Raw genomic sequence first — 26,332 nt, 5'->3', positions numbered from 1 at the left:
ATGAATTTCATGTGAAGAACATTTGTCTGTGTATGGTTCTGTAGTATTAAACATTGTACTAACCTCCAGACTACTAGACAGATAATTAAGAACTTTCGGCAAGTACGTTTAACTGAAAATAAGAATAAACTTAATATAATTGTCAAAAGGGGCACATTTGTGGTGGTAAAAAAAAAAGCATTATTCTGATTAATTGCTTATCAAATTCATAATCCATTAGTAGCATCAGGGGGCTATTTTGATTAGATAAATGTTAATCCAAACATCACTGTAGGCAAACAAATAATTTTGATAGTATTATTGGTTAGGTTCAGATGATTGAGGTGTGCAATATGTCTATTGAATCCTCCATAAAACTACAGGTAAATCGTCAAATACATGTAACTGTACACAGAGCTTGTTACATGTATGCTGGTGTAAGGCCATGCATTTATCATTATACTGCAAGTTCATACTACATTTTTAATTGTTTTAGTAGTGCCTTTATATATTGCTAAGGTATAATCATAGTATTCAAATTAGGAAAAATTAGTTTTAACTTAGTGGAATACAGTTGTGAAAAAAAAGGTCACACAACTATGACCAAAGATATAAAAAAAACCAAGGTTAAAGTCTATCTTAAATAAAATCTCTGTCCATCACTTAGGGTGTTATGCAATCATTTGTTCAATTAAAAAAAAATATGCAGTTTCTTTTTTAAGAGTGAGATTTTGGTGATGTTCCAAACTAGATTTTATTGTATCTCATTAAGACCTATTTCTCATGAAATTACAGTTGATTTTTTTTCCTTAAGTAAAGTCATGGCATGTTGTTGTTGCATTCAATACCCTTTTTCATTTGCTATTCTGCACTTGTTTTGTTGACAGGAAGTTAAGGTAGTGGTTGATAGTGTTCAGGTTGTCTTTCTTTTTGCTTACACATTTTGTAATCTCTGCCCAAGAATGGTTTTGGTTGATAGTTTTTACAGTTAAACTGCAGTTTACTGTGCCTTAAAATTAGATGAATAGTATCATATCATCATCCATCTTCATTAAACTCGTTAGAAAATTTCAGTTCACTCTTTAGTTTATTATATCTTTTATAACTTGCAATATTTGGATAATGTATTATTTATTTGGAAAATCTGATGTCTTAATACCAAATTTTGAACCAGTGTGCATTATCAGATAATGTTGCTATTTCTACCAATGTTTTATCAGTTGTTACCATGGTTACAGAACCTACAAAATTACTTATTCATGTACAATGATACTTTTACTGTAGTTATTCATCTATAAAAGTACCTTTTTGCACTTTATGGTACAAGATCTGAAGAGGGTAGTACACATGATTTAAGTAGCACTCCAGCTAAGAATCAAGCAAAATGTGATTCATGGTTGGAAAGCCTACATATTTTATTTCTGATATTTTGTACAAAATGTTATAGTAAACAGAAATAAACATGTGGTTTTTCATATAATCTGTGCTCTTTGGAGATGAAAATGATTTAGAATGTACTGTAGAATTCAAAATTAAGGGAGATACCTCTGTAAATGGCACTAAAATATAATAGAAACTGTTGGATTTTCATTGTAGATTATCTCCTGAGAGCAGACAGATTGGAATGAATAATTAACACTTCATCATATAGACCTATAAAGCAACTTAATAAATTCATAGCAAAAATAAAAATATGTAGCCTTTTTTGGGGGTGTATCACATATTACAGAATGTGCATGATTCTTACAAAGATTGCTACTTAAACACTAATGACAATTTTTATTATTGTAGGAGCTGAGAGTGTTGTTTCACACCAAATCTAAGAGTGGTAGGCATTCAGATGGAAAGAAAACCAAGAGAATTGAGGAGCTGACAAGTTTAATACAGAAACATACTTCACAGGCTGATATATTCAGAGAAAAGGAAGAAGAATTAGAGGAACAAAATCAGGTTTGTGAAAAAGTTGAAGGGTTGGAATACCAGCTTAGATAGAACTGTTCAGATACTGAGAAACAGACCGTCAACTGAAACTTTATTTGGTAATAAGTGATTTTTTTTTCACCTGCTCTTAAATTGCACACTGCAGTAGAGGGAATAATTTCTTTTCAACCTTCGTCTTTCAAAACTGTTAAAAGTGGTAATGATTTACTTTTCCAAAATTTTACCTAAAATATACATTTTTTTTATATAGAAACTACACTCAGAAATTGAAATGTTGAGACATCAGGCCAATATTTCATCCCAGACCAAAGACACTCTAGTAGAACAAGTCAAGGCTTATCAAGAGGAAGTTGTGGAACTCAAGTCAAAAATCAAGGTTTGTTTAAGGAAAAAAAAGAAAATTTTCTTAGAGAAATTAGATGTATTGGACAAATATTGGATAAATTTTTCTATTTTAACTCTGGATATTTGGAATTGTGGTAGTCAACTTCTAAAAGTTGTATACTTTATAAAAAGTGTGTTTTACCTTGTATTTCAGTACCTGTCTACATAAAATTCAGACACTGCCAATAGTAAAGTGATTCGTGGTGTAGAAAAATACACCTAACAAATTATGCTTTTTCATTCTACATATGCTATATTTTCACATAGTATTAATTATTTCTGTATTCAGATCTGTACTTTTGAGAAAATCATTCATTTATCTCCCATTAAAATCAACCAAATCGAACAAAATCAAGAAAGATAACTTTTGCAAAGTGTCAGTTTTATGTACAATCTATGTAATTTTTATCTCAAAAGTACAACCAAATGAAAAACTAAGACTGGTTATGTGATCAGTTGCTGTTTCTTAACAAGAAATAAAACTGAATTTGTTGTATTTTTGACGTTCATGAATCACCTCCTGTCTGATTTTTAGAAAGACTGCTACATAAAAAACAGGCTGTTGGTGATATTACATTTATTTCAATTTGACATATTTGTAGACAATACAAGAAAGTGTTAAGCTTTACATGGAATCTCAGGATAATGCTAAAAAAGAGGAAGCACTTCAGAAACAGATTAAGGTATTAATTTATTAATTCATATAGTACTTACTGCCACATCAACGTACTTGAATAATGATAGTCTTTTTGGTATATTTTCATAACCATGTAAATTTGAAAAGATAACCTATGTGTGGCTTCTAAAATACATTTATATAACTGCTGTGTTGAAAAGTAGGAGTATATAGTGATGGGGATGTCTGTCCATCCTTCCTTGCTTTCATTCCTCCTGCTATACAGGGGGGACCCGATCTGTCATTTGTTTCTCCACCTACACCACTAAATGAAATTGAATGAAACTTTCACTTTATTACATGTTCCCATTGTACACCTTTTATTTAAGATTTTGATCTGAATCAGTCTGGGAGTTTCACATAGCAAAACATGGACTTTGTCATTTGCTAATATGGAGACATGGGGGACCCATCATTTATCCATTACTTCCCTATACCACTGAATGGAATTTAATGAAGCTTTCACAGCATCTTTATTACATCCTCCAATTGTAAACCTATTTCAGATTTTGATCCAAATAAATATGGAGGAAGAAAGATGCATGTTATCAAATGAGGGAGTGGGGTGGGGGTATCAAATTAGTGAGCATGGCTCAGTTTTGTTTTGGTATGTAGTAGATAAGATGACATGTAATTGATTTGATGATAAGATTGAATACTAGGTAAATTAAGTATAAGCTGCTTATGTATTGTAACTGTTTCTTGTTTTCATGGTATCTAATTGTATTTATGGGTTGACATTATCTTTGCTGAACAATACTCCAATATAAATGTAGATTTGTGGGAAGTTTTCATTGTACCAACTGCTAGTTGTCAGTAATTGTACCTCTATTAAACATGATACAAAAGTGCATTTTTATGTTTAAATCAAATTTTTGACAGACACTAGAAGTAGAAGTTGACCTTCTCCATGACGACAAGAAGAAGTTAAGACATGATTTAATTGCCAGCCAAAGGGAACTGGAGGATAAGAAATATAAAATTACAGAACAAGAAAGGGTAGGTCTTACCCTGTCTATTACTAATTCTCTGTCAACCCTTTCAACCAAAAGATTTATAAATATATTGAAAAGATTGGTACCTAAGGTTAATCTATTATTTCAGGGAAATTTGTTGTCTCAGATTTTTCACATGTATTGTTCATTCAATATTCTGGTGTTTCAGTTTTCCATACTTTTATTGAGATAGCAAAGGTGGCAACCTTTTATGATTTGTCTGTAATTTTACGACTTTGTGATGGAAGATAAGGTCTAATGGTCAACAGCCAATTTTTTACAGATTTCCAATCCTTTCGGCCAGAGTCGTTCCCAGTTAAGAAAACGTGTTTGGACCATTGGGATCATGCCATTTGTTCAGTTTTCCCGAATTTTATCAATCTCAGTTAAGAAAAGTCTTGCTGTATCTGAAAAGTGAATGAAACACTTTTTCATCCAAGACAAATTCAAAATGTCAGTTTCAATTAAAATGATTATTGATAAAAGTGTTAAGTTACAGACAATTCAATTCTTCACTGATTGTATCAAAAAGAGGTTGGCATCTATGAGAGAGTAATGCTTTTGATTTTAATGAATATATATATGTATCTATTAATGTAGTGGCTTGTTAGTAGTGTATACCATATTATTTGTTTAACAAACCTTTTTGTATCTGAACTAGTTCTTGCTTGGAAGATAACATTCAACTAAATCGTAATATTCTGAAATAATTGTCATGGATTTTTTCAGTATGTATGTGATTGGTGGGTGATTGCAACAATTACATCTAGCTTTCTGGAAGTTTTTAACATGACATAAACCTGATTTATCACAGTTTTGCTAAAGCAAAAATAAAATTGCATTTTCTCTTTAATAAAATTACTAAATCTTTTTGAATTTATAGTATATAGAAATATTTTCTTCTATAGTTTTCTTATTGATCTCCAACAAACTAAGTTAGGTTGTATATTTAAGGAATGACTCTTACATTTTTTCAGTCTATGAAGAAATAACCTCAATCAGGTGGTACACACTCAATAACCGTGTAGCATGTTATTTTCTAGTGTGGACCACAGGCATTGAGGTTATTTCAATTAGACTGAAAAAAAATTATAAGTCATTCCTTTTTGGCATAAAATTTAACCAGTATATCATCAAAAAGATTGATGACATTACAATCACATTACAAAATTTGGTCCATGAGATGAGCCTCTAGTACTCTGATTTTGCACTCACAGAAAAAAATAGTAGAAATAAGTAGTAAAAATAACAAAATAGCAAAAAATATCTTTCTAAACTGAAAAAAGTTATTGCATGTTATAGCAATCTAGTGTATGTATAACAAATGAAAGCGTAGCTTAAGTTGTAATTCTCTTACATGTATAACTTTGTGCATTGTATATCCTAGTATATAGCTAGTAACTGCATGTATTAGTTTGTTACCAAAAATGTAGCTTAACTAGCTTTATCTCATTTCTACCAGTTATAGCATAGCCCATGTGTATAGCTATTAACTGCATGTACCTGTAGCAGATGAAGATGTAGCTTATAACAGCATGGCTCTGGGTGATGGTCTATAACTTGTGTGTTGCACATGGTTTATTAATAGGTTCTTGCTAATGTTACACAGACAGTATCCAGATTGTCCAGTAGACTAGAGAGGGTAGAAAGACAACTGATTGAGACTCGAGACAGAGATATTGAACTGAGGGTCAAAATGAGAGAGCATCAAGATTTAAGGTAAGAGGCTTTTTATGTATTTATTTGTTAAGGTTTAAGAAAAAGTATGGTTCATGTATCCATATTTAACCATATGTAACAAGAGACTACTTCTGACCAAGCCATGACCATAGGTTGTAGTTATATTAATGGTGACTACTTCTGACCATGCCATGACCATAGGTTGTAGTTATATTAATGGTAGAGTTTCTAATTTCTTTGACACAAAAATGGCACAGGTCCTTTAAGAAAGGATATTTTTACATGTATGATGGCATGATTTATACAAATGGTTTACTTACATCAATGAAGAAAATTTTAGTAGCTAAGGCTATAAAGAATAGTGTAGGTTCTCAGGCACTGTCACTTCCCTAAAACACTCCCGTGCCAGCACTTTTTATTGCATGACCAAAAAATACAAAATGAAATAAAAAATCTGGATTTTTTCCCAGTCCAGTCTTGAAAATGGTTTTAGATTTCTTTATAAGTCATAGGGATCATTTGCACGCTTACAGAAAGGTTAAAAACACTTTAGCAGATGCAGTTATTTGACAAAGATTAAAACATGGCCACTGATAACGTGCAAAATTGGTTCTCTAGGAAGATTTTAATGCCATGGAGTATCATTCACATTTTATCCTCCACATGCACATTTTTTCTGAACTGTTAGTTAATATTTATCAGATTGGGTAGTATATATCATGAAATATTTTACAGCAAAGTTCATCTTTATGCTTAGGACCAAAAAAAAAACAAGCTGCCCTCTGGCACCATTGAAAAAAAAAGATGCCTGAAACCATAGGCTTGCAAACTGGGGTTATATAGTCATAGGGTTGTCGTTCCATTACACAGGGGGACCCACCTCTTATCCATTACTCCTCCTACGCAACTGAATGGTATTGAATGAAACTTTTACAGAATCGTGATTACATGTTCTCATTGTGCACATTTTTTCATTTGTAAATATGGGGACATGGTTGGGACACATCTCTTTATCTGTTACTACTTCTACACCACTGAATGGAATTGAATGAAACTTTAACTGAATATGTATTACATATTCCCATTGTGCACCTAGTATTTTAGATTTTAATCCAAATCAAGGTGCATGTTTTAAAGTGGGGGAGTTGGGGTACCAAGTTCAAGCTTTTCTTAGATCCCTGGAATACAAAAAAAATCATTTTAATAGAGAGACATCTTGCTGAAATCTAATGAAAGAATGTGACCATTTAAGCATCTAATTGCATAGAAATAGTTACACTCACAGTGATCGAAATCTGAACTACATGTTTTCACATTTTGCTACATGTGAATGTAAGTTTGGTAATATATTTTGTAGAAACCAGCTATCATCAGAGAGGATAGCTGAGTTAGAAAAAGAAAATAGGGATCTAAAGAGAAAAGTTTCAGAACGTGAAGAAGAGATAGAAAAATTGAAAGTCAGTTCAAAACTGACAGATGACCAATCCAGTGAAATATCTCGCTTAAAGACAGAAGTTGTTGACTATATTGAGAAGATCAATAATGTGCAGGAGAAATTGGATAGTTGTAAGAAAGAAAAGTTTGACTTAGATAAGAAGATTAGAGACTTGCAAACTGAAAATGACAGTTTAGAAATCTCACTGAAGAAATCTAAAGATGAAGTGAATAGACTGGAGAAGCAAGTGGACGAAATGAAGGATGGACAGAAAGAATTACAGAAAGTTAAACTGGAGAAAGATAGACTGAACTTTAGGATCAAAGAGCTGGAGCTGACAGCGGAGAGAGCTGAAGCTGCTGATAAATTTAAGAAGGAGAGAGATACTCTGGAGATTAAAGTTCAGAATCTGGAGAAGGATTTGAGTGATCTGAAAATTCTGTCGGCAAAGAGATGGAACAAAGTGGAGGATGCTGAGGATCTCAGACAGGAAAATAAGTATGTTTTGTTCTTGTTGGAATCATTTTGTGACTGTCAATTTTTTTTCACTTAAGTTTACATTTTATAGTCTATTCATGAAACTTAAGAAAGTTATGGTAAAATGTGTAATTATTGGTGTGTATTTGTTTCCAAATACTGGCTTGTTAATTATTTTAAAAAAATCAAATGAACAAAAAAAGAGATTTTTTTTTCAGGAAAGCAACCATCATGATAAAATAGTCTGCTGATCATATTGTAAATATTTAATTGGCTTGTAATTCTTCATAGAAATAAATTTGGGCTGGTCCTGTTATCAAAGGGGGTTGAAATATGAAATATGAAAATTGTTTTCTTGTCTATTATTGCATCTCTTACATTGCATCTATCAATTTGTATGCTATTAATAGGTTCAGGATAAAAAATCTAGAATTCCTTAAAATTGTGAAAAGTAAATGCTTGAACACTCAATGATAACCTATTTATAGATATTTTGAACCTTTCTTTATAGATATTTGGAAGGTAAGATAAAGACCCAACAGGACACCCTTGAACAGCTGGAGGTCAAACTAAAGAGCCTTGAGGAACAAAACAAAGAAAATAGTAAAAAGGATGGAAAAATCCAGAATTTGATGGAAGAAATTGATAAGCTACGATTGGAAAAGAGGTCATTAGAGGTCAAGTTATGGGAGGCAAAGAGAGACTTAGAACAGAAGCAGCAGCTAAGCTCAGACACAAAGAAAGATGTTGTTCATGTGGAAGAAAAACTTCACAAGGTACATAATAATAGACTTGTGTTCTGTAGAGCTTATTTTATTGGTTGGTACTGCAATTACCTTGCCCACCTGTCTGTCTGTCTGTTCACACTTTTATTGCATCATGATTTTTTTCCCTTTAAAGTTACCATATCTTTATTTCCAATTTCACCAATTTCGACTTTTTTACTGGCTTTGTAAAATAATGCCTAATACTGGATCAAATAGTTTTTATTTGGTGTATGACTTGCATTTAACCTTGTCTCTGACAAATTTCCTGTTTTCTTTTTAACATCTTTAAAAGTACATGTTTACTGATAACAAGTGGGGTATGCTTTGCGTGAAAAGGTGTGTTACCTCTTGTATACTTTGGAAAACTTCATTGGTCCTTATATTGCATGGTACCATTTGACCATCTACATACTTGTTATAAAATATTCATTTGATTAGAACTCTGATTTGGCATTTAATTGATTGACAAAAAATTGTATTGTGTAAACTAAAGTTCTTTATCTCGGTAGGAAAAAGAGCAGCATGAGGAGGATATTAAGGAGATTAGAAGAGAGTTAGAGGAGGCAAATCTGGCCTTGAGTGAGGCAAGGTCACTGTTAGCTGCAACACAAAGACAGGAGAAAAGTATGAGAGAGAGACTGGAATCTGACATCAGGGAATTACAGCTTAAACTTCATAAACTAGAGGTAAAAAAGATCATGACCTATTGCTATAGGATAAAGGTTTTGCCTGTTAGGGATGAAGTTATTTTTATTGAACCTTATGCTAATATGAGGGAGGCTTTTACCTTAAGCATGAGTGTTTGGTAGGTTCTCCTTTTTTCATGTCATTTACCATTTGATTTAGGATAATTTCATCTGTTGGAGCTGGCGAAAGATATTCCAAATATTTTAAATTTTATTTGTCAAACCGCTTCAGGATTAGTGCGGAATTTGTAGTTTTACCACAATCAGAAGTAGGTTGTTTTTTTTTTTAAATGTCTGATGAGTTCTTATCAAATGATATGTGGATCTTTGAATTTTGACTACATTTCAAAGCTTCAATAGATGGAGATTAAGCATTTTGCTATGTCGAAAGTTTCTCAAGTGGTCAATATGATAAATTTTCTATAAATACATGGAATATGTCATGCATTCAGAACTGGTTATCATCAGATAAAATACATGTATTTACATTTTTAAATACTTCAATTGGAAGGGCATAAGTAAAAAGTAAAAGTTTTTTTAGGGTTTAAAATGCATAAATACTAATAGACTTGATATTTTAGACTAGTATTTTGTTTTGACAAAGGTTTTTAAGTTTAATTTAGATGCTGGTCGTGTTTTTCTTTAAGTAATCTGTATTAGCACATTATCAAAGGCATATAATTCTTCAGTTTTCATCAGCTTATTTCTTATTCAAAAATGATATTGTAAATATTTGTCTCACATTTTAACAGAAACTGAGACCAGATAATGATGATGAGATAAATGTCTTGAAGTCGGAGAGAGATAAACTGAACAGACAGATTAAGGTAGGATTACACAGAGAGATAAACTGAACAGACAGATTAAGGTAAGGATTATACAGTGAGGTATCACAGATCACGGTACCAAGAGAGATAAACTGAACAGACAGATTAAGGTAAGCATTACACAATGAGGTATCACAGATCACAGTATTAAGAGTGATAAAATGAATGGACAGATTAAGGTAAGGATTACACAGTGAGGTATCACAAATCACAGTACCAAGAGTGATAAAATGAACAGACAGATTAAGGTAAGGATTACACAGTGAGGTATCACAGATCACGGTACCATGTACATCCGTTAATTCAGAAATTTTAAAATAAATGATAGGATTTTAAGCTTTGTCTCTGATGGACAGAGCTTTTTGTACCAAGTTTCAACTTCATTGACAATGCAACATTACGTTGTTATACTGCTGATGGAATATGTAATACTTCTTACAGGTTAAAAGTTCAAACTATCATATCTTAACTGCATATGTCACTTCTGAAATATGTTGAATTTGAGCCATTCATATTTTGACAGAGGATCTACATATGTGGGATGTTGATGACTCCTAGATTTAATGAATGAGCGGAACTTGTTCCGTGCACGAGTTAAATCCTGAAATGTTCTTTGCACAAGTGTTCATATTTTGGTTATTCACTATAACCAATTGATTATCCTATTTATTATACAGATTTTCTTCATAATTTATCAATATTTTAAATATGAATTTAAAATTCTGTGATTGGCGGATTGATATCCAAGTTGTGATGTTTTGGCAGGAAGAAGTCCGAGAGTGAAATTACCTTATTTATTTCACAGTGTGAATTATCGAAATTTATTACACGGGGAACGTTCAATAAAAAACTGCTATCTGTAATTGTGATTCTTTCAGAGTTTAGTTAATGATTAGGAAATGTGTCCCCTCCTTTTGGAAATATGATTTGGCTGTTTACACCCAATTTGTATGTGAAATATTGTAATTTTGGGGAAATCTTGTGTGAATTAAATTCACTATGATACAGAGTTGGTAATTAGAGGTAATTAGATCATTCCATATAAAGATACAATGCCTTCTAAACTCCCAGGTGATATTAAGAGAAAGAAAATCAGCATGTTGGGTTTAAGGCCATTTGAAGTTAATTTCCTGATTCTCAGGCCCTCCTTTGCCTCGTTTGAGGGTGTCTTATTAGCCATTTGTATTTCCTTATCAATGAAATAATAGAAACAAAATAGCACCTCTTTTATTCATCTGTCTATGAACAATGTAAGAAGCACCCACATCATTTTCATGCAATTAAAGGTAAAAATTAAAGCATTCCTTTCATTTGGGTTATAATGTAAAACGGCCTGAGTACTAAGAAATAAACTTTGAATGGTATTAAGTCTGTTTTTTTTTTCTGAAATTGAATTAACCCTACTTGTGTGTCTGTACAGGAACAAGATGAAAGGATGAGTAAAATACAGAGAGAGAAAAGTTCAGCGGTCATGGAGAGACAAACTCTGAAGGATAACTTACAACAGAAAGAACATCAGTTACAGGTGGAAACTAAGGTATTTACAGGAATATAGAAATACAGGGGAATTTTTCTGTGAATGAGTGTTGTTCATTTTTTTATATGGTTTTAGGCTTTGCCAATAAGGGACTTAGCTATTTTACTAAAATTACATTTAGTTTTATTGATAATGTATTGTTTTATTGTTATATTGCTAATGTCTTGACCAAAAGGAATATTCTATAACACATGATATGCCTCTTCGTTAAAAGTTCAAACGATCACATCCTAATTGCATAATGTCACTTCCGACAACAAGATTTGGAGTCATTCATGTTTTGACAAAGGATCAACATATGTATATGACTAATTCTTTGTCCCTATAAAAAAAGTTTATCCTTCTTGCTGAGTAATAGATGTATAGGCTTCTTGAATTTTTGACATAGTTAGGGAGGTTTGTTTGTTTGTTTCGCAAGTCATATAAATGTATTCAGTTAATTATAAGTAATGGCAGCACAATTAACAATCTTTTTGTCTGTAATAATTTCAGTTGAATTTTACACTTACAACATTTTTCAAATTGACCATGATTTAGGAAACAAGTTGTCCCATATTTTTTTGCATAAAAAAATGTAGATCCAAAACTCAGCATGTTGCACTTTACATTTAAAGCATACAAACCTTTATCATAATTATAACTGATTTCTGACTCCAGAAAGTAGAGAAGTTACAACACATTTGTGGTGAATTAGAAGAACAGATCCGAGATTTAGAAGCTATTAATGCTGAGAATGAGGAGAGACAGACTGAATGGGAGAAAATCAAGTGAGTTGGACTATATAAGTAGCAGTTTTTGTAAGAATCATGCAAATGCTGTAATATGTGATACACCTGACATAAATACATATTTTTATTTTTATCTAGTTGCTTTATAGATCTAAAATGATGAAATTAAATTTATAAATATTCATTCCAATCTGTCTGCTCTTAGGAAATAATCCACATTGAAAATCCAACTGTTTCTATTGTATTTTAGTTTTATTTACAGAGTTATCTCCGTCAATTTTGAATTCTACAGTACACTCTATATAATTTTTATCTCCTAAGAACAAGGGTTGTTTGAAAAGCCACATGTAAATTTCTGCTTACTATATCATTTTAAACAAAATGTCAAATATAAAAATAGGTAGGCTTTCCAACCATGAATCCCATTTTGCATGATTCTTATGTGGAGTGTTACTTAAATTGTTATTTGCAATGGGCCTGCTGTCAGCAAAAATTTGCCGATAGAACATCATTGAAGAACCCTTGGTGTGTATGAATTAGAGGAAATGTTTATGAAGAATTACTTTTCATAATTTGATGAAATATCTTTTTAATTTTTGAGTTGAATTTAAAAAGAAAAAAAAAACTGAAATACAATATTAAAGTTATAATTACTGCAATTGATGTGCAATGGTAAAATATTTACCTATGAATTATTCATATAAACATAAACAGTAAAGTATATGTTGAAAACACAGATCAATTTTTAAATAATATATTTAATATGAAGCGACATGTTTTGATACAGGACCAATTAATTTCATGTCATACACACTGAATACAGAGCTATCCAAAAATCCGGGTAGAACACCTCTATAGTGTGACAAAATGTTGACACGGTAATCCACTTTCAGTGTGACGGGCAGTGTTAATTTTTATAATATTGTTCAGTGTAAGCAAATTTTATGGGGAGATTTGATTGAATGAATTTTAATTTGTTATAATGTGGATCATTGAATTTATTATTTTATTTTTGTATAGTTCCAAATATAGTTTCAAAATTTTTATTATTATATATAAACTTATATTTGAAGAATTTATGTTTCATTTACTAATAGGAAAACATTTGAGGTGGCTGTAGATGAAAGAGAGGAAGAGATTGAGGGCACAACACAGAAAATACATGCCTTGGAAGAGGCTAAGTAAGTTTTGATTTCTGTACAGTGTTTGTTGCAAGGCTCATATTTTATTTCATGAAGAAAGTAGAATTCATTATCTTTATTAATGACTTTATACTGTGCCTCAACAATGCTTCTTAGATTAAAGAGTATAAGAAAAAAATAGTTTGTTTTTAAATTCATATTGCAGATTGTTTCTTTTCAGAATTACTCATACTGTATTAAGGTGTGTAAAGTATGCATTTATGTATTGTACTCAGTGCAATTTGGAATGTCAAAATGTGTTAAAAAATTTTTTTTTACACATACATTGCAGAAAAATTTTGTAAGAAAAGATCAGTATTTTGCACTGCAGTCAATTTATTTACCCTGATGCAGTATTTCCTTCAGAAATTTTAAGGAAAGAAACTTATATTCACTATATAAATTGGATAATTTTAATTTTGAAGCATGATAAAATTGACATCTGATTATGAAATGGCTTATAAAACAAAATGAAAAGTCGGGAAAATCAGACATTTCCTGATTTGGTTGTGACTCAAATTTTGTAATTTTTCATTTTAAGACTTAGTTTTAAGGAAGAAAATTGTTAGAAACAATCAAAATAAGTATCTAAATAATTATTTTTAGCTGCAAAAGCATTTTATTAGGAGGACAAACAAAGACTCTTGTTACTTTTTGTTTTTATTTCTTTAACCATGTTTTATAAGAAAGAAGTATCATATAACATTTGTCTGCAACATGTTATTAAGACATTTATCCATGATTTGAAGAAAATATTTTTTTAGGGTTCAATACTTCAAGGTGTATTTGATGATTAGATAAACTTTGTTTCAGTAACATTTCACTTCCATTGAAGTTTAAAAGAAAACTATCTAATAGAAAAAAAATTACTGAAACATTTTTGATTTTTACAAAAAAAATATGTAAGTTAATACCAGTGTATGGGTTGTTTTTTTTTGTTTGCTTTGTTTTTTTCTGATATCATTTTTCTTTAATTGTAGACAATCTGCCAGTCACAAGATTCACAAGTTCAAAGACCAGCTCCAACAAGCTAAAGCTAAACACAAAGTAGAGGTTGAGGAACTGAACCATAAAGTCTGGGAGGCTAATAGATCTGCTCAAAAGTTCAATATAGAGGTATGGAAGCCATCTCTCTCGTGGTATTTTAAAGGACATAATTGGAATACATAATTGCACTACAAAAAGTATGCTAGACATTTAGTTGATACATATACAAGAATATATCAACTTCTTTTTTTTATTAAGTACCTGTCCATATGAAATTCAGACACTGCCCATGCTTATGTGCTTCATGGTGAAGAAAGTGATGCTTTTTCAGTCTACATATGCTATGGGTTTTTGACATGCATGAATCACCTCCTGTCTGATTTTTATAAAGACTGCTTCTTAATTCATAAAAAAAAAATCCAATGATTTTATACATTTGACAGAATCTTGAAAATGATTGAATCATTACCATTTTACAATAATGACTTAATTATGATTGTGGACTTTGGCTATAATGTTACTGGTTTAATATTAGTTGAGATTAAGTTAAAAAAGTAAATCAGGTATGCCAAGTTTATTTTTGTTTTATCCCAAATCTTTTCAGAACTGCAAGAGTTTTTCAGTCAGTAATGTAAGAGCTTTCTTGGAAATTTAAAATAAGTCCATCCTTGGGTGCTACAGTGATTCTCTGTGAACGTGATTAATTTGTCCTTAGGTGCTACAGTGATTCTCTGTTAATGTGATTGTTTTGTCATTAGGTGCTACAGTGATTCTCTGTTAACGTGATTGTTTTGTCCTTAGAAGCTACAGTGATTCTCTGTTAACGTGATTGTTTTGTCCTTAGGTGCTACAGTGATTCTCTGTTAACGTGATTGTTTTGTCCTTAGGTGCTACAGTGATTCTCTGTTAACGTGATTGTTTTGTCCTTAGAAGCTACAGTGATTCTCTGTTAACGTGATTGTTTTGTAGATTGGTCAGCTGAGAGAGCAGCTACAGAAACAGGAAATGTCATCAGAAAATATAAAGAGGTTGATGGATGTAGAAACAGAGGACAAAAGGAAATTAAAGGAGGAGGTAAATTATGTCTCCCCCCCCCCCACACTTTGATTCTTATCATCCGTTTACAAATGGAAAATGCATTGTAAGAGTAAATTAAATTGTTTACTTTGGTAAGCAACAGCACACTGGGGAAGTGTGTAATCCTACTATAATTGAATGAGTTGACCTGGGCTTAAGAGCTTCCTACACTGCATTACAACAAAAAGCTTTAAAAAAGTTCAATACTGGTGAAAAATTTCAGAGTTCTTTTATGAGTCCTTGCTTTAGACATAAAAATAAATTACTACGCAAACTTTTTGTATCGCGCTAGAACTCTAACAAATAGGCTTCTGGAACAGGGTTATGTTGCTACAAGATCGAAGTCATCACTACAGAAGTTTTATGGTCGTCATCATGAACTCGTGGATCGTTATGATGTATCCATCAGCATCATGAAAACTGATTTATTCAACGGGCCATAGTTTACCTTTCCTTGTTTGTCTGCCCCGGACTTGACTTTTTATGAGCAACTCGGCGGGTGTTTCTAGAAAAGCAGAGGACGCTTACCCTACCGGTGCACCTGGTCCATGCTCCCAGTTTTTAGTGGAGTCCGAGTTGCTCATTTACTTTTGTTACTTTGTATGTATGATTTCAGTTACTTTATGTTCTTTGTTGTGTGTGTCTGTTTTCCATGTCTGGTCTTTGTCCCTGGATTATATTCTTTTGATTACCGCTATAACCTTGGTTCCCTTGATTACTCTTTGAATTATTTCAAAATAATTTTACCCAAATTTTAATCTTCCATGATTTTCCAGATATCTCAGCTGATCACAGAAAACCAGGAACTGAGGAAGAAGAATCTAAAGATTAAACATAACTTAGAGGAAGCCATGGATAAGTTTGAAATGATCTTTGGTGAGAAGGTGGACTTAGAGAACTTTGCTGAAGCTCTGCAGGTAGACTCCACATCATTGGCACAGTCTGTGCAACAAGTTAGTTCCCACCACAATGTGGAAGGGGACATAGTAATATTGGTATCCAGGCATCCTTCTGTCACACGTTTTGGATGCAACTCCTCAGAAACTGCTTAACAGTTTATTTTTAAATTTTGTAGAATTGTTAGTCACCATATATTGTTAATCATATTGTTCAGCCATTTGACAAATTTTACAGCAGGTATTGGGCTTCTGCAATGAAACTATTTTTGCGGCAGCGGGGGACTTATTGCTATAGGTAGCAATCTTTTAAAATAAGCATTTTGTTCATAGAAGTTTCTGTTTATACTGGTCCATACTTTATAGAAGTAAATGTGCTTTGGACTTGACATGTATTCTGGATTTTCAATAGTTTAAAGTACTTTTATTGGAAGTGACTGGTGTTTGAACAAGATTTTCAAAGGCCTGGCTAAAGTTATTATTTTTTTTCTGAATGAAAAAGGGGACATAACCTACAAGTGAACAATTTCATAGTGTAGCCTAAAATCTATAAAGAACTACGATCTGATGGATAATACATACATGTGTGTGGATATATTATGCCGAAAATAAACTGTTTTATTTTACTGTTTGACAGACTTTTTTTTTTACTAAGTTTAGACTTTTAAGCATAGTTAGAAAAAAGTTTTAATTATGAGAATGTTTGAAAATATCTTTTTTATACAGTTACTTTAATTACAGGGATTACATTTCTTGGACACCTTCAGGTTCCAGAGTACACTGAACCAACAAATGAAACTGATAGACTACCTACAGGAGTTGTATAAGGAAAACAATGGTAAAAAGAAAAAGGTAAGTATTTATTGTTTGGTTGTACTTAAGGAGGTAGACCAAGAGTAAGGGACACAACTTTTACAAATCATTGGAATGTTTGTATTCAGCATATTACATCAATCTCATGTAAGCATCAAACTAACTTAGATTGGTTTCATTCTTTATCAAATGAAAGCTTGATAGGCTTTGGTGAAATTGAATATGATACAAACATATCACTGTTTTCAAGAGTTGTATCCCTTACCCTAGGCCTACCTTCATAAGACTATGGATAGTTTACTTTCCTGTTTCTATGTTTCTGACTACTGTAAATGTATCTATTTTCAGGGTGGACAGGAAACAATGAAAAAAAGTACTTACGAAATTGAATTTTAACAATACATAACCCTAATTTGATTTAGAAACTGTGAAAAATGATACCCGCAAATATGTTCACTTGACAGATAGCATGAAATTTAGCAATCGTGATAATTAATATGTTTACAAATATTCATTTTTTTGCAGTCTAAAATTTCAGCTGTTATTGGTTTTCCTTTCAGCATACTTCTGTCTGCATTTGTAAAACTTGATTCTCTGATTATCATTAATCCTTCATTCAGCTTAACATTGGTTACCATTAAAATAAGAAATTTTTTTTCATGTCTGTATCATTTTCTTTCCATCTGGATTAGTTTCATTTGTCAAGTAAATGTCAAATTCAAAATTTCACAAAGTAGGCAGATGTCTTTTATATTTTGAATGTCAACAGTTACATGTATGATATCCTAAATAATGTACATTTTGTTGTTTTTATTCAATAGCATGAAGTATGTATTATTAATTATATTCATATAATCAGAAATCCTATTACCACATACTCAAGAATAATGATGGGTTTATTGTTTTCGTTTTACATATAAAACTATTTATTTGATGGAATTAAATGTTGATATGGTGTATATCCTTTCTTAGTCAGAAAATTTATAATACAACTTGAAGTGATAAAAATTGTTTTATATTGCACCCTTCAAACAGTATACATTGAGAATTATATCAGGAATATGTTGTGTAATTCTATATTTCTGAATTCTTAGCAGTTCTGGCAAAATGTACTATGTAAATGACTACAGAATTAGTCACTAGTATTGATAAGTTTGATGTGATATTGATTTAGAAGAAAAACTGGCTATGAATCCATGATTCTTATAATGAAGGTTGTATCCAGTAACTGCTAAGGTGGTTTTTGGAGTAATAGTTTATACATGTACTGTGAAAGTACTATTGCTCGTGGGGTACCAATTTTCGTGGTTTTCATGGGTAAGCCAAACCACGATATTTGGTTCCTGACTTAAAGGAGATTCCCATTGATGTGTATACTGAAAACCTTAAAACCATGAATTAAAGAATCCATGAATTTGTGTTTCTTCCCTAAGCCATGAAAATTGGTATCGAAGAATTAAAGTACTTTCACAGTATTTACATGATTATCAACATTTATCAAATTTTTCTTCAGTCTGGTAAACTGTTTGGTGGCAAAGGTAAAGACAAATTAACCATTAGCCCATCATTCAATGCTGTGGGAGATCTAGCAGCTGCCCTTGAGCAAGAGAAAAAGAAGAATGCTAGACTGCAGGAACAGGTCGACAGACTCAGACAAGAGAACTTCACCCAGGCTAATGAATGTAAGATATGTAGAAATATGATCTTTCATTTTTAACCATCAAGTTGTTGGTTTTTTTTTTTAAAGGTAATCATTATGTTCAGCTACCCTACTTTGCATAATTGTCTTGTTTTTGGTGACAACGTAATTTGATTTCATTACCAAAAACTAAACTAGAATAGGATCTTTGACAGGTAAATGTTATAAGATTACTTCAAGTAAGTTATTTCATTAACTTTGAAATTTGTGTGCATCTTTTTTTTTTGTATTGTATAAGCACAAATGCACATTAAAAATATGTGGTTTAGGTTTAAGTGGTAAAGAGATTAATTTAGTAAAAAAAACACAGCAATTATGAGGTCATGTGTCACTATTTTTAACAATAGGCATTGTCTAATGACTTTAACTTCATTTGCGAATCAGTCTAGGCAGTATTGTTTTAAATATGTAGCTTAGGAACTGAATTTTACATTATTTCTTTTACATTAACCAAAATAGTTTGGCATTCCAGAGAGTTCTTAAAATTTCACCATGACTTTATTTTGCACAGCACTTATGTATGATTAATGTAGTAGACCTAGGGTAAGGGACATAACTCTTACAAATCATTGGAACGTTTCTATTCACTATTTTATACCACTCTCATGTAAGCATCAAAGTAACTTGGTCAGATTTTATTCTGTTTCAAAGGAAAGCTTGAAAGGCTTTTGTGAAATTGTATATGATACAAACATATCCCTTACCCCAGGTCTACCTCCTCAAAGGAATAAATTATAATCACTTTCCTTCTTTGTTGTTGTATATTTTAGCACCAGGTGAGTTTGACAGAATATAATCAGGATTTTTGCTTTGGTTTTTGGATAGCTTTTATTAGCAGTATATGTCAGCCTTGTTATAGTTTTATTCCAGCATTAGATATAACCAAATTTTCATAAACAATACTTCTGAAAAAATTGTCGTATACTTTTTAAACAGTAAAATGTAATTTGTGATCATACATATATATCTCCCTGTGATAAAAAAGATCTTCTGTTATATGATATAATTACTTAATTACAAAATAACAATAATTACTAACATAACTATTAGATTTGTCTCTTTCCATTGTGTAAAAAGACATCAGTAGCTATTGAGGAGATTCCTTGTGTTTTTTTTCTATATTTGCCTTACTATCAATACAATTAGTTTGATTTGATGATTTAAAAAAAAGTAGTATGTAAGAATGAATTTGAAATTTTTTTTAGATATGACTTTTTTCTTATTGAGTTCATGTATTTTTTTTCTTGAAAACTAGTGATTTGATATTTGTATGTGTTTGATTTGTATAATACATGTATATTGTGACCTAATAGAATTTCTAGGTTTTATGAAAGCATACTGGCAGATTTCCATTGATCTTTTTCTTCATACCCCCACTTTTTTGAGAAATGCAATTTAGGTCAAAGTTTCTTATTGCTTTGGTATAAATTTTCCATAAACATTACAAACCTCTTGTCTCTGTTACAGTATTAAGATTAAAGGGACCATTGATGGATAACTACAAAGACACCATCACCCCAGACATGAAGAAAGCTGTGGAGACCTTGAGTCGGACTCCGTCAACCCATGGCATGCTGACACCCAGTGTAAAGAGAGTGGGTAGTATACACTGTAACTCAACTCAACAAAGGATGAATCATAGAATTCCACATAGGTTTGCTACAGGACTGAACACCAGGGCTACCAAGTGTGGTGTTTGTCTCGGCAGTGTACCCTTCGTGAAACAGGCATCAAAATGTCAAGGTACTTCTAGAACAGCTTTGTTCTATTCTATAAAACGGAAATAAAGGTTATAACAGAAAATGTAGCTTCACACATAAGTTCAGTTTTGGACAGTTAAGAACCACAAGTATTTATTCAAGTACCATTCTGTGTATTAATCAGGCAATGAGTGGCACATCATTTTTCTCAATTTGATTTTTTTTTTGCCACAAATATATTCAAATACATCTAGAAAACAACTGAAAAGCTATTTCAATTTATCTTGATGCATTGGTAACATAGGTATTTTTTGACTGCTTATATAAGGAAAAAGTTCTGGAAACTTTTCCCGCCATTTTTCCATTGTGCATTTCAACTAAATTTGACCTATTGATATCTTGAAAAGGCAAACTTTACAAACGCTTTGACAGTAATATTTGTGGTAATGAGGTATAAATACTTGGATAATGCAATGAAATCTCTTTTTCTTCATGTTCCACACCCTATACACATTTTTCCTGATTCTTAGATGGAGAAGTACTTAATAAACAAACATCATGAGTTGATTATACCCTATTCTGCCTTGTTACAATTTAATCAGATGTATTATCCTTATGTCTCACTAACCACTTCCAGGTCAAATGGCCATCCCACTATGTAGTACCAAAAACACATTGAACCTAGATCTATGCATTGTAAGTGCATTATTTGTGTGTCTTCCGATCAAAAGTAGTCAAAATAAAGCTGAGAATGTGTACTTTAAAATCATATTTGTAATTTACTACAAAAGTGTATGAATATTGTTTACATGTGTGAGTAATTTGCCTCCATGCTGTCAGTTAGCAGAATAGGAAAAAAATGTGAATTTTCAGTATTACATATTCAAGTAAATTTTGTGAAGAATTTCTACAATCATCGTACCATTAGCATAATGATTTTGAAAGCCTACCCATTTGAATTGCCATATTAATAAGATGAAAATGCAAGTCACCACCCTCATCAATTGTTTGTCTATGAACAATGTGAAAAGCACTGTCATCATAGTGTTCTAGGATTCTACTTCTCCGTCACCAGCGACAAATGAAGTTGTTGTGTGGGAATGTTGTTAATAATGCAATATAAAGGGAATACTGTGAAAGTACTTTAATTTATAGATACCAATTTTCATGGATTATGGAAGAAACACAAGTTCTTGAATTTGTGGATTCTTGAATTTGTGGTTTTGAGGTTTACATATTAACTGAAATCTCCCTTTCCTTGGGAACTAAATTTCCTTGGTTTGGCCTACCCACAATAACCACGAAAATTATTACCCCAAGAACAATAGTACTTTAACAATAAATGCCCCTCTTCCTCATTGGTTTTCATTAACAATAGCCTGAGAACCAAGAAGTTATTGTTAACATATTATTTTTCGCAATGTACTAATTTTCGCTATTTTTAGCAGCGGACAGAAAACTGTGAAAAATGGTACATGTGAAATTGAATTTAACACACTGTAATGCTAATTGTTTTTTTTTGTTTTTTTCGAAAATTAGCAACCATGAAAATTAATGTTTATAGTAACGTTGAATGGACTTGATCGTTTTTCTTTATTCCAGAGTGCCATATGACATGCCATCCAAAATGTGCCTCTTCAGCGAAGGATAACTGTGGTTTACCTATAGAATATATCCAGCAATTCTCCAGTATTATGGGTCAAGTAGAAAAATCCAGTCAGAAATATTCACCTGTCCTTGGAGATATTCCTATCAAAATGGAAGGATGGCTAAAAGTCCCCAAGTTAGTATTATTGCTTTAGAATGTTTCTCTTCATTATAAACAAGTTTGTCTGTTTTATGTTCTGTTTCAAAGAAATTGTTTCCAACTAAGATCATTTAAATACTTATTTTTGATTTCTTATTTTCAAACATCCAATTTAACTTTGGTACAGAAAAATTACATATAAAATTTCAGAATCAAATTTTGTTAAGTTCACCTTCAATTTTACACTATCTGGAAATTGAGCTGCAAATAAGTTAATGTCACAGTCTTCACGAAGTCTCTTGTTCCAGCTGACAAAACTTGACAATTTTGTGATTGGACTTGAAGAAACTTGTTTTCTGGCTCTCTGGAAGTTTGAATTTGTTCCAGAGCTTAATTTGGTGAAAGAACCATAACTCTTGTTAAATCTTGTGCAATGTTTGAACTGAAATAGGAAAAAAAAATTCCGGTAAAGACTGCTTTGGTCCTGCATTTTTTTAATATTTGGTGGGCATTTGGCCACCATTTTTGGAAAGAACTTTGTGAAGACTGATGTCATAATCTCAGACATGATTTTTGTCCGCTTTAAAGCAGAAATCCACCTTTTCAAAAACAGAATTTTCCGTTAAGATTCTTTTTTACCGTAAGTTTACTTCAGATTTAGACAATTTCCACTTTTTTGGTTGGCTTTGTAAAATCATGTCTGTAATCTGTTGCTAATGACTTTTGCTTGTCCTTGTCCCAGTCCTCCTAAACTGTGAAGATATTATTTTTTATTCACTCTTATTTTCAAACCATTGATTAATGTTTTTTTCCCCATAAATTTGTTTTAGAACAGAGAAGCAGGGTTGGGAGAGACGTTGGGCTTCCCTAGAGAACAACATTCTACTGCTATTTATGCAGGAGTATGATGCTAGTCCTGTTGACACATTTGACCTTGGACCACCCAATACAGATGTTACGGTTCATAGTGCCATTAGTACTGCTGAGCTGCCAAATACAACAAGTACAGACCTCGCTCATGTCATGAAACTTGAGCAGGAACCTTTGACTACCTGCTGGCCAGGAAGGTAAATATGGACTTAGGGTCCAGAAACGGTAAAAAAAACACTGTTCATTGACCGACACTTGCAAACGACTAACAACCATTTTCCAATATCGAAACATAAAAAATTTTCAACTCTTGTAAATTACAGTCTGCATGGTTTTATAAATGTGTAAACATCCTGTCTTTCTGTCTTCTCATTGCTTATTGGAAATTAGTTGACAGGTGTTTGTCAAAATTAGCCAATGTGTAGCCACCTGTGTCTGTGATTTACCTGCAACTGATTAGTTAAGTCCGAGAGATAGGATGTATCGTTTACATGTTAGAACGTCCACATGTGGTTGAAACTGAACTTGTTCACTTGTTCAGATATATTGTAATGGGCTGTTAAGCTGTTAAATTTTCGGATCCTTGGTCCGGACCTTGTCATGAAATTAACACATTTTTGAGCCATCTTTTATCACTGGCTTATGTTATAAAGCTTGAGCCCAGCTGATCAGGAAGATAAATCCTGACCTTGTCTCAAAATTGGCTCTTCAAACCATTTTTTTAACAGATATAATGAACAGTTCAAATTTCGCTTAGATCATAAAACCAAAGTCAGAACTTCTGGCTACCTGTTGGATCCAATTTCATAAACATCAGTTCAGTCATTTCTGATCGTTTTATTGCCAATTTAGTTTGCTTTATTACTACATATATAGTGCATATAAATAAAAGTATTTCATGAAACTCAACTGGTGATATGCAACTTGAACCTAGTTGAAGATGACCTTAATCTTTGACAACCTTCTGGCTAGGGAGATGCATGTTCATTATGAGACAAGTTCCTGATTTATTGACGTTATCTAAAGTTTGAGTGATAGGAAATTAACTTTTGTTAAGTTATTGTTACAGAGGTTTGACTTGCAATACAGCAATATGAAGCAAATCTGCATGCATATTGAGCTGACTTATACTACACAGATATGATTTTCTTTCTACTTAAGTAGGATTTTCTACTTTTTCAGGCCATGTGAGCCATTGCCATTACTTGGCATCCGTTGTCGTTGTTAACGATTTTTCAAAACTCTTCTCCTCTGACACTACTTGATCAATTGGAACCAAACTTAGTCTGAATGATCCTTGGGGTATTCTGCATAGAACTAATGTGGGGATTTTTGACCTGTTGAAAAACATGGCCGCTGTGACTAAAAATAGAACTTACGGGTCAGACAGTAGTTTTTTGCATATATATCTTCAAATTGTTAGGTTTAGCAAAATTCTGACATTGGGTAAAAGTGTTCAGCATGATGAGATCTATACATGGTTACATACTCAATTTTTTAAGCCATGTTGGGAGTTATTGCCCTTTTCAACTTTTTTTTGCTATTTTTAATGTTATTTCTTTCAAAAATCGTCTTCTTTTACACTACTTGACCAATTGGAACCAAACTTAGTATGAATGTTGCCTGGGGTATTCTGCATAGAACTGATGTGGGGATTTTTGGTCCGTCAAAAAACATAGCCCCTGTTACTAAAAAAAGATCTTAGGGGTCAGACAGTAGCTTATCGCATATATCTCCAAAACTGTTATGTTTAGCCGAATTCTTTTAATTGCTGAAATGATTATTATCATAAGGCCCACAAAAGTCTTCCAGGGATCAAAGTTGTCTGACGACTCCATGTAAGAGTTATTACCCTTCAAAGGTGAAAAATGACACTTTTTTTACCGTTCGAAACCAATACCTTGAAAACTATGATAGATAGAATGAAACTTTCAGTTGCTGGAATGATCCTTATGATAAGGCCTACAAAAGTTAGTGGGAATAAAAGTTTTTGGACAAATCCTTATTAGAGTTATTGCTCTTGAAAGGCAAAAATTATGTTTTTTAAAATAGCAGTTTTCATCCAAAATATTAAAAACTTGAATAGATAGAATGAAACTATCAATTAATGTAATGATCCTTATGATAAGCCCTACCAATGTCTCCTTTGAGTGAAAATTTTTGGATAGCAACATAAAAGAGTCATTGCACTTGAAAGGAAAAAATTAACCAGGTGAGCTCCTGGGAGCCTCTTTTTACAGATTTTTTTCTCCTATTTCCTATTTTTCCCCAATTTCCTACTTTTCGACATGGAGCAAAATCATGTATGGCTACTCCACTATGTGAAAAAAACCTTAAGAAAGTTTATTTCGTTAAAGGTATATATTGTTATTTCAGGGTGTTATATTTGATGGCTAGTAACTTCTCAGATAAACAGAAATGGATTGCCTGTCTGGAGGCTGCTGTCAAAAGTCTACAGAGGAAGGATACAATAGTTAGAAGTGTAAGTTAGTTGTGAAATAAGGTATATATGGTGTCTATCATCATAAAAGGAAGCGGATTTACAGAATAACAGCAATTGAGGCAGAAAATATCACAGTGAGCCCAGTAGGGTGAGACATTCAAAACTGACTTTCAGCAACATCAGTCGCTTTGACGTAACAATTTTATTTGATGTTGATGATATTTTTCATTATCACAAGATTGTGTTCCCTAAAAAATGTGATCTTTGGTTTCTTGTTCTACACAGCCAAATTAGATATGAGGTTAAGTTCTTACTACAAGGTCTGTAGGGTCATAAATGCTACTGTGGGACAAGTAGCCAGTTTTGTTTATCCCTATTCGGTTTGAACTAATACAGTAGTTAATTACTGATTATATGAACAATCTTGATGGGTAATGGGTAAACATGAAAATAGTTATGTTCCTAATAGGAAATAATTTTTGTGACCAACTTTCAAAGGAAATGCACACTTTTATCTAAACTCTAACATGCTCCAAAATGAAATCAACATATTCAAAAGCACACAAACAACAAAATTTAACAAACTAAAAAACAAATAGGTTATGTTTACAAAAAAAAGAACCCTTTTGATATACAGGGATGATTTTTTTCCGCTTTTTAGCAGAATTCTGCTATTTCAAATCTGGATTTTACCGTTATAGCTTTTTTTACTGTATATTTACTTCCAATTGTGCCTATTTCTGCATTGTTTGTAGACCTCGTAAAATCATCCCTGGATATAGTGACTTTATAATATTCAGTCAGACT

General features: G+C 32.2%; 1 protein-coding gene across 2 annotated transcripts in view; it reads left to right on the top strand.

Moving 5' to 3' along the window:
* Positions 1-26,332, top strand: part of LOC148612697 (citron rho-interacting kinase-like) — a 70,223-nt gene that overhangs the window by 17,655 nt on the left and 26,236 nt on the right. The window contains exons 15-35 of one of the 2 annotated variants that reach the window (XM_088594353.1): positions 1,771-1,929; positions 2,171-2,296; positions 2,907-2,987; positions 3,863-3,979; positions 5,585-5,694; positions 7,013-7,588; positions 8,079-8,343; positions 8,844-9,020; positions 9,773-9,847; positions 11,268-11,384; positions 12,042-12,151; positions 13,210-13,293; positions 14,274-14,409; positions 15,250-15,354; positions 16,134-16,274; positions 16,995-17,105; positions 18,580-18,748; positions 20,233-20,508; positions 22,068-22,248; positions 23,043-23,279; positions 25,459-25,564. In XM_088594353.1, the coding sequence (XP_088450479.1) occupies positions 1,771-1,929; positions 2,171-2,296; positions 2,907-2,987; positions 3,863-3,979; positions 5,585-5,694; positions 7,013-7,588; positions 8,079-8,343; positions 8,844-9,020; positions 9,773-9,847; positions 11,268-11,384; positions 12,042-12,151; positions 13,210-13,293; positions 14,274-14,409; positions 15,250-15,354; positions 16,134-16,274; positions 16,995-17,105; positions 18,580-18,748; positions 20,233-20,508; positions 22,068-22,248; positions 23,043-23,279; positions 25,459-25,564 (3,459 nt within the window). Of the gene's footprint in view, positions 1-1,770; positions 1,930-2,170; positions 2,297-2,906; positions 2,988-3,862; positions 3,980-5,563; positions 5,695-7,012; positions 7,589-8,078; positions 8,344-8,843; positions 9,021-9,772; positions 9,848-11,267; positions 11,385-12,041; positions 12,152-13,209; positions 13,294-14,273; positions 14,410-15,249; positions 15,355-16,133; positions 16,275-16,994; positions 17,106-18,579; positions 18,749-20,232; positions 20,509-22,067; positions 22,249-23,042; positions 23,280-25,458; positions 25,565-26,332 lie in introns of both variants that reach the window. The other variant, XM_088594352.1, reaches the window with a different exon arrangement.

Source organism: Perna viridis, chromosome 7 (genome assembly GCF_037379345.1).
Source record: "Perna viridis isolate PV_CMFRI_1.1 ecotype Kerala chromosome 7, ASM3737934v1, whole genome shotgun sequence".
Taxonomy (NCBI): Eukaryota; Metazoa; Mollusca; class Bivalvia; order Mytilida; family Mytilidae; genus Perna; species Perna viridis.
This window is presented reverse-complemented; position numbering and strand designations above follow the sequence as displayed.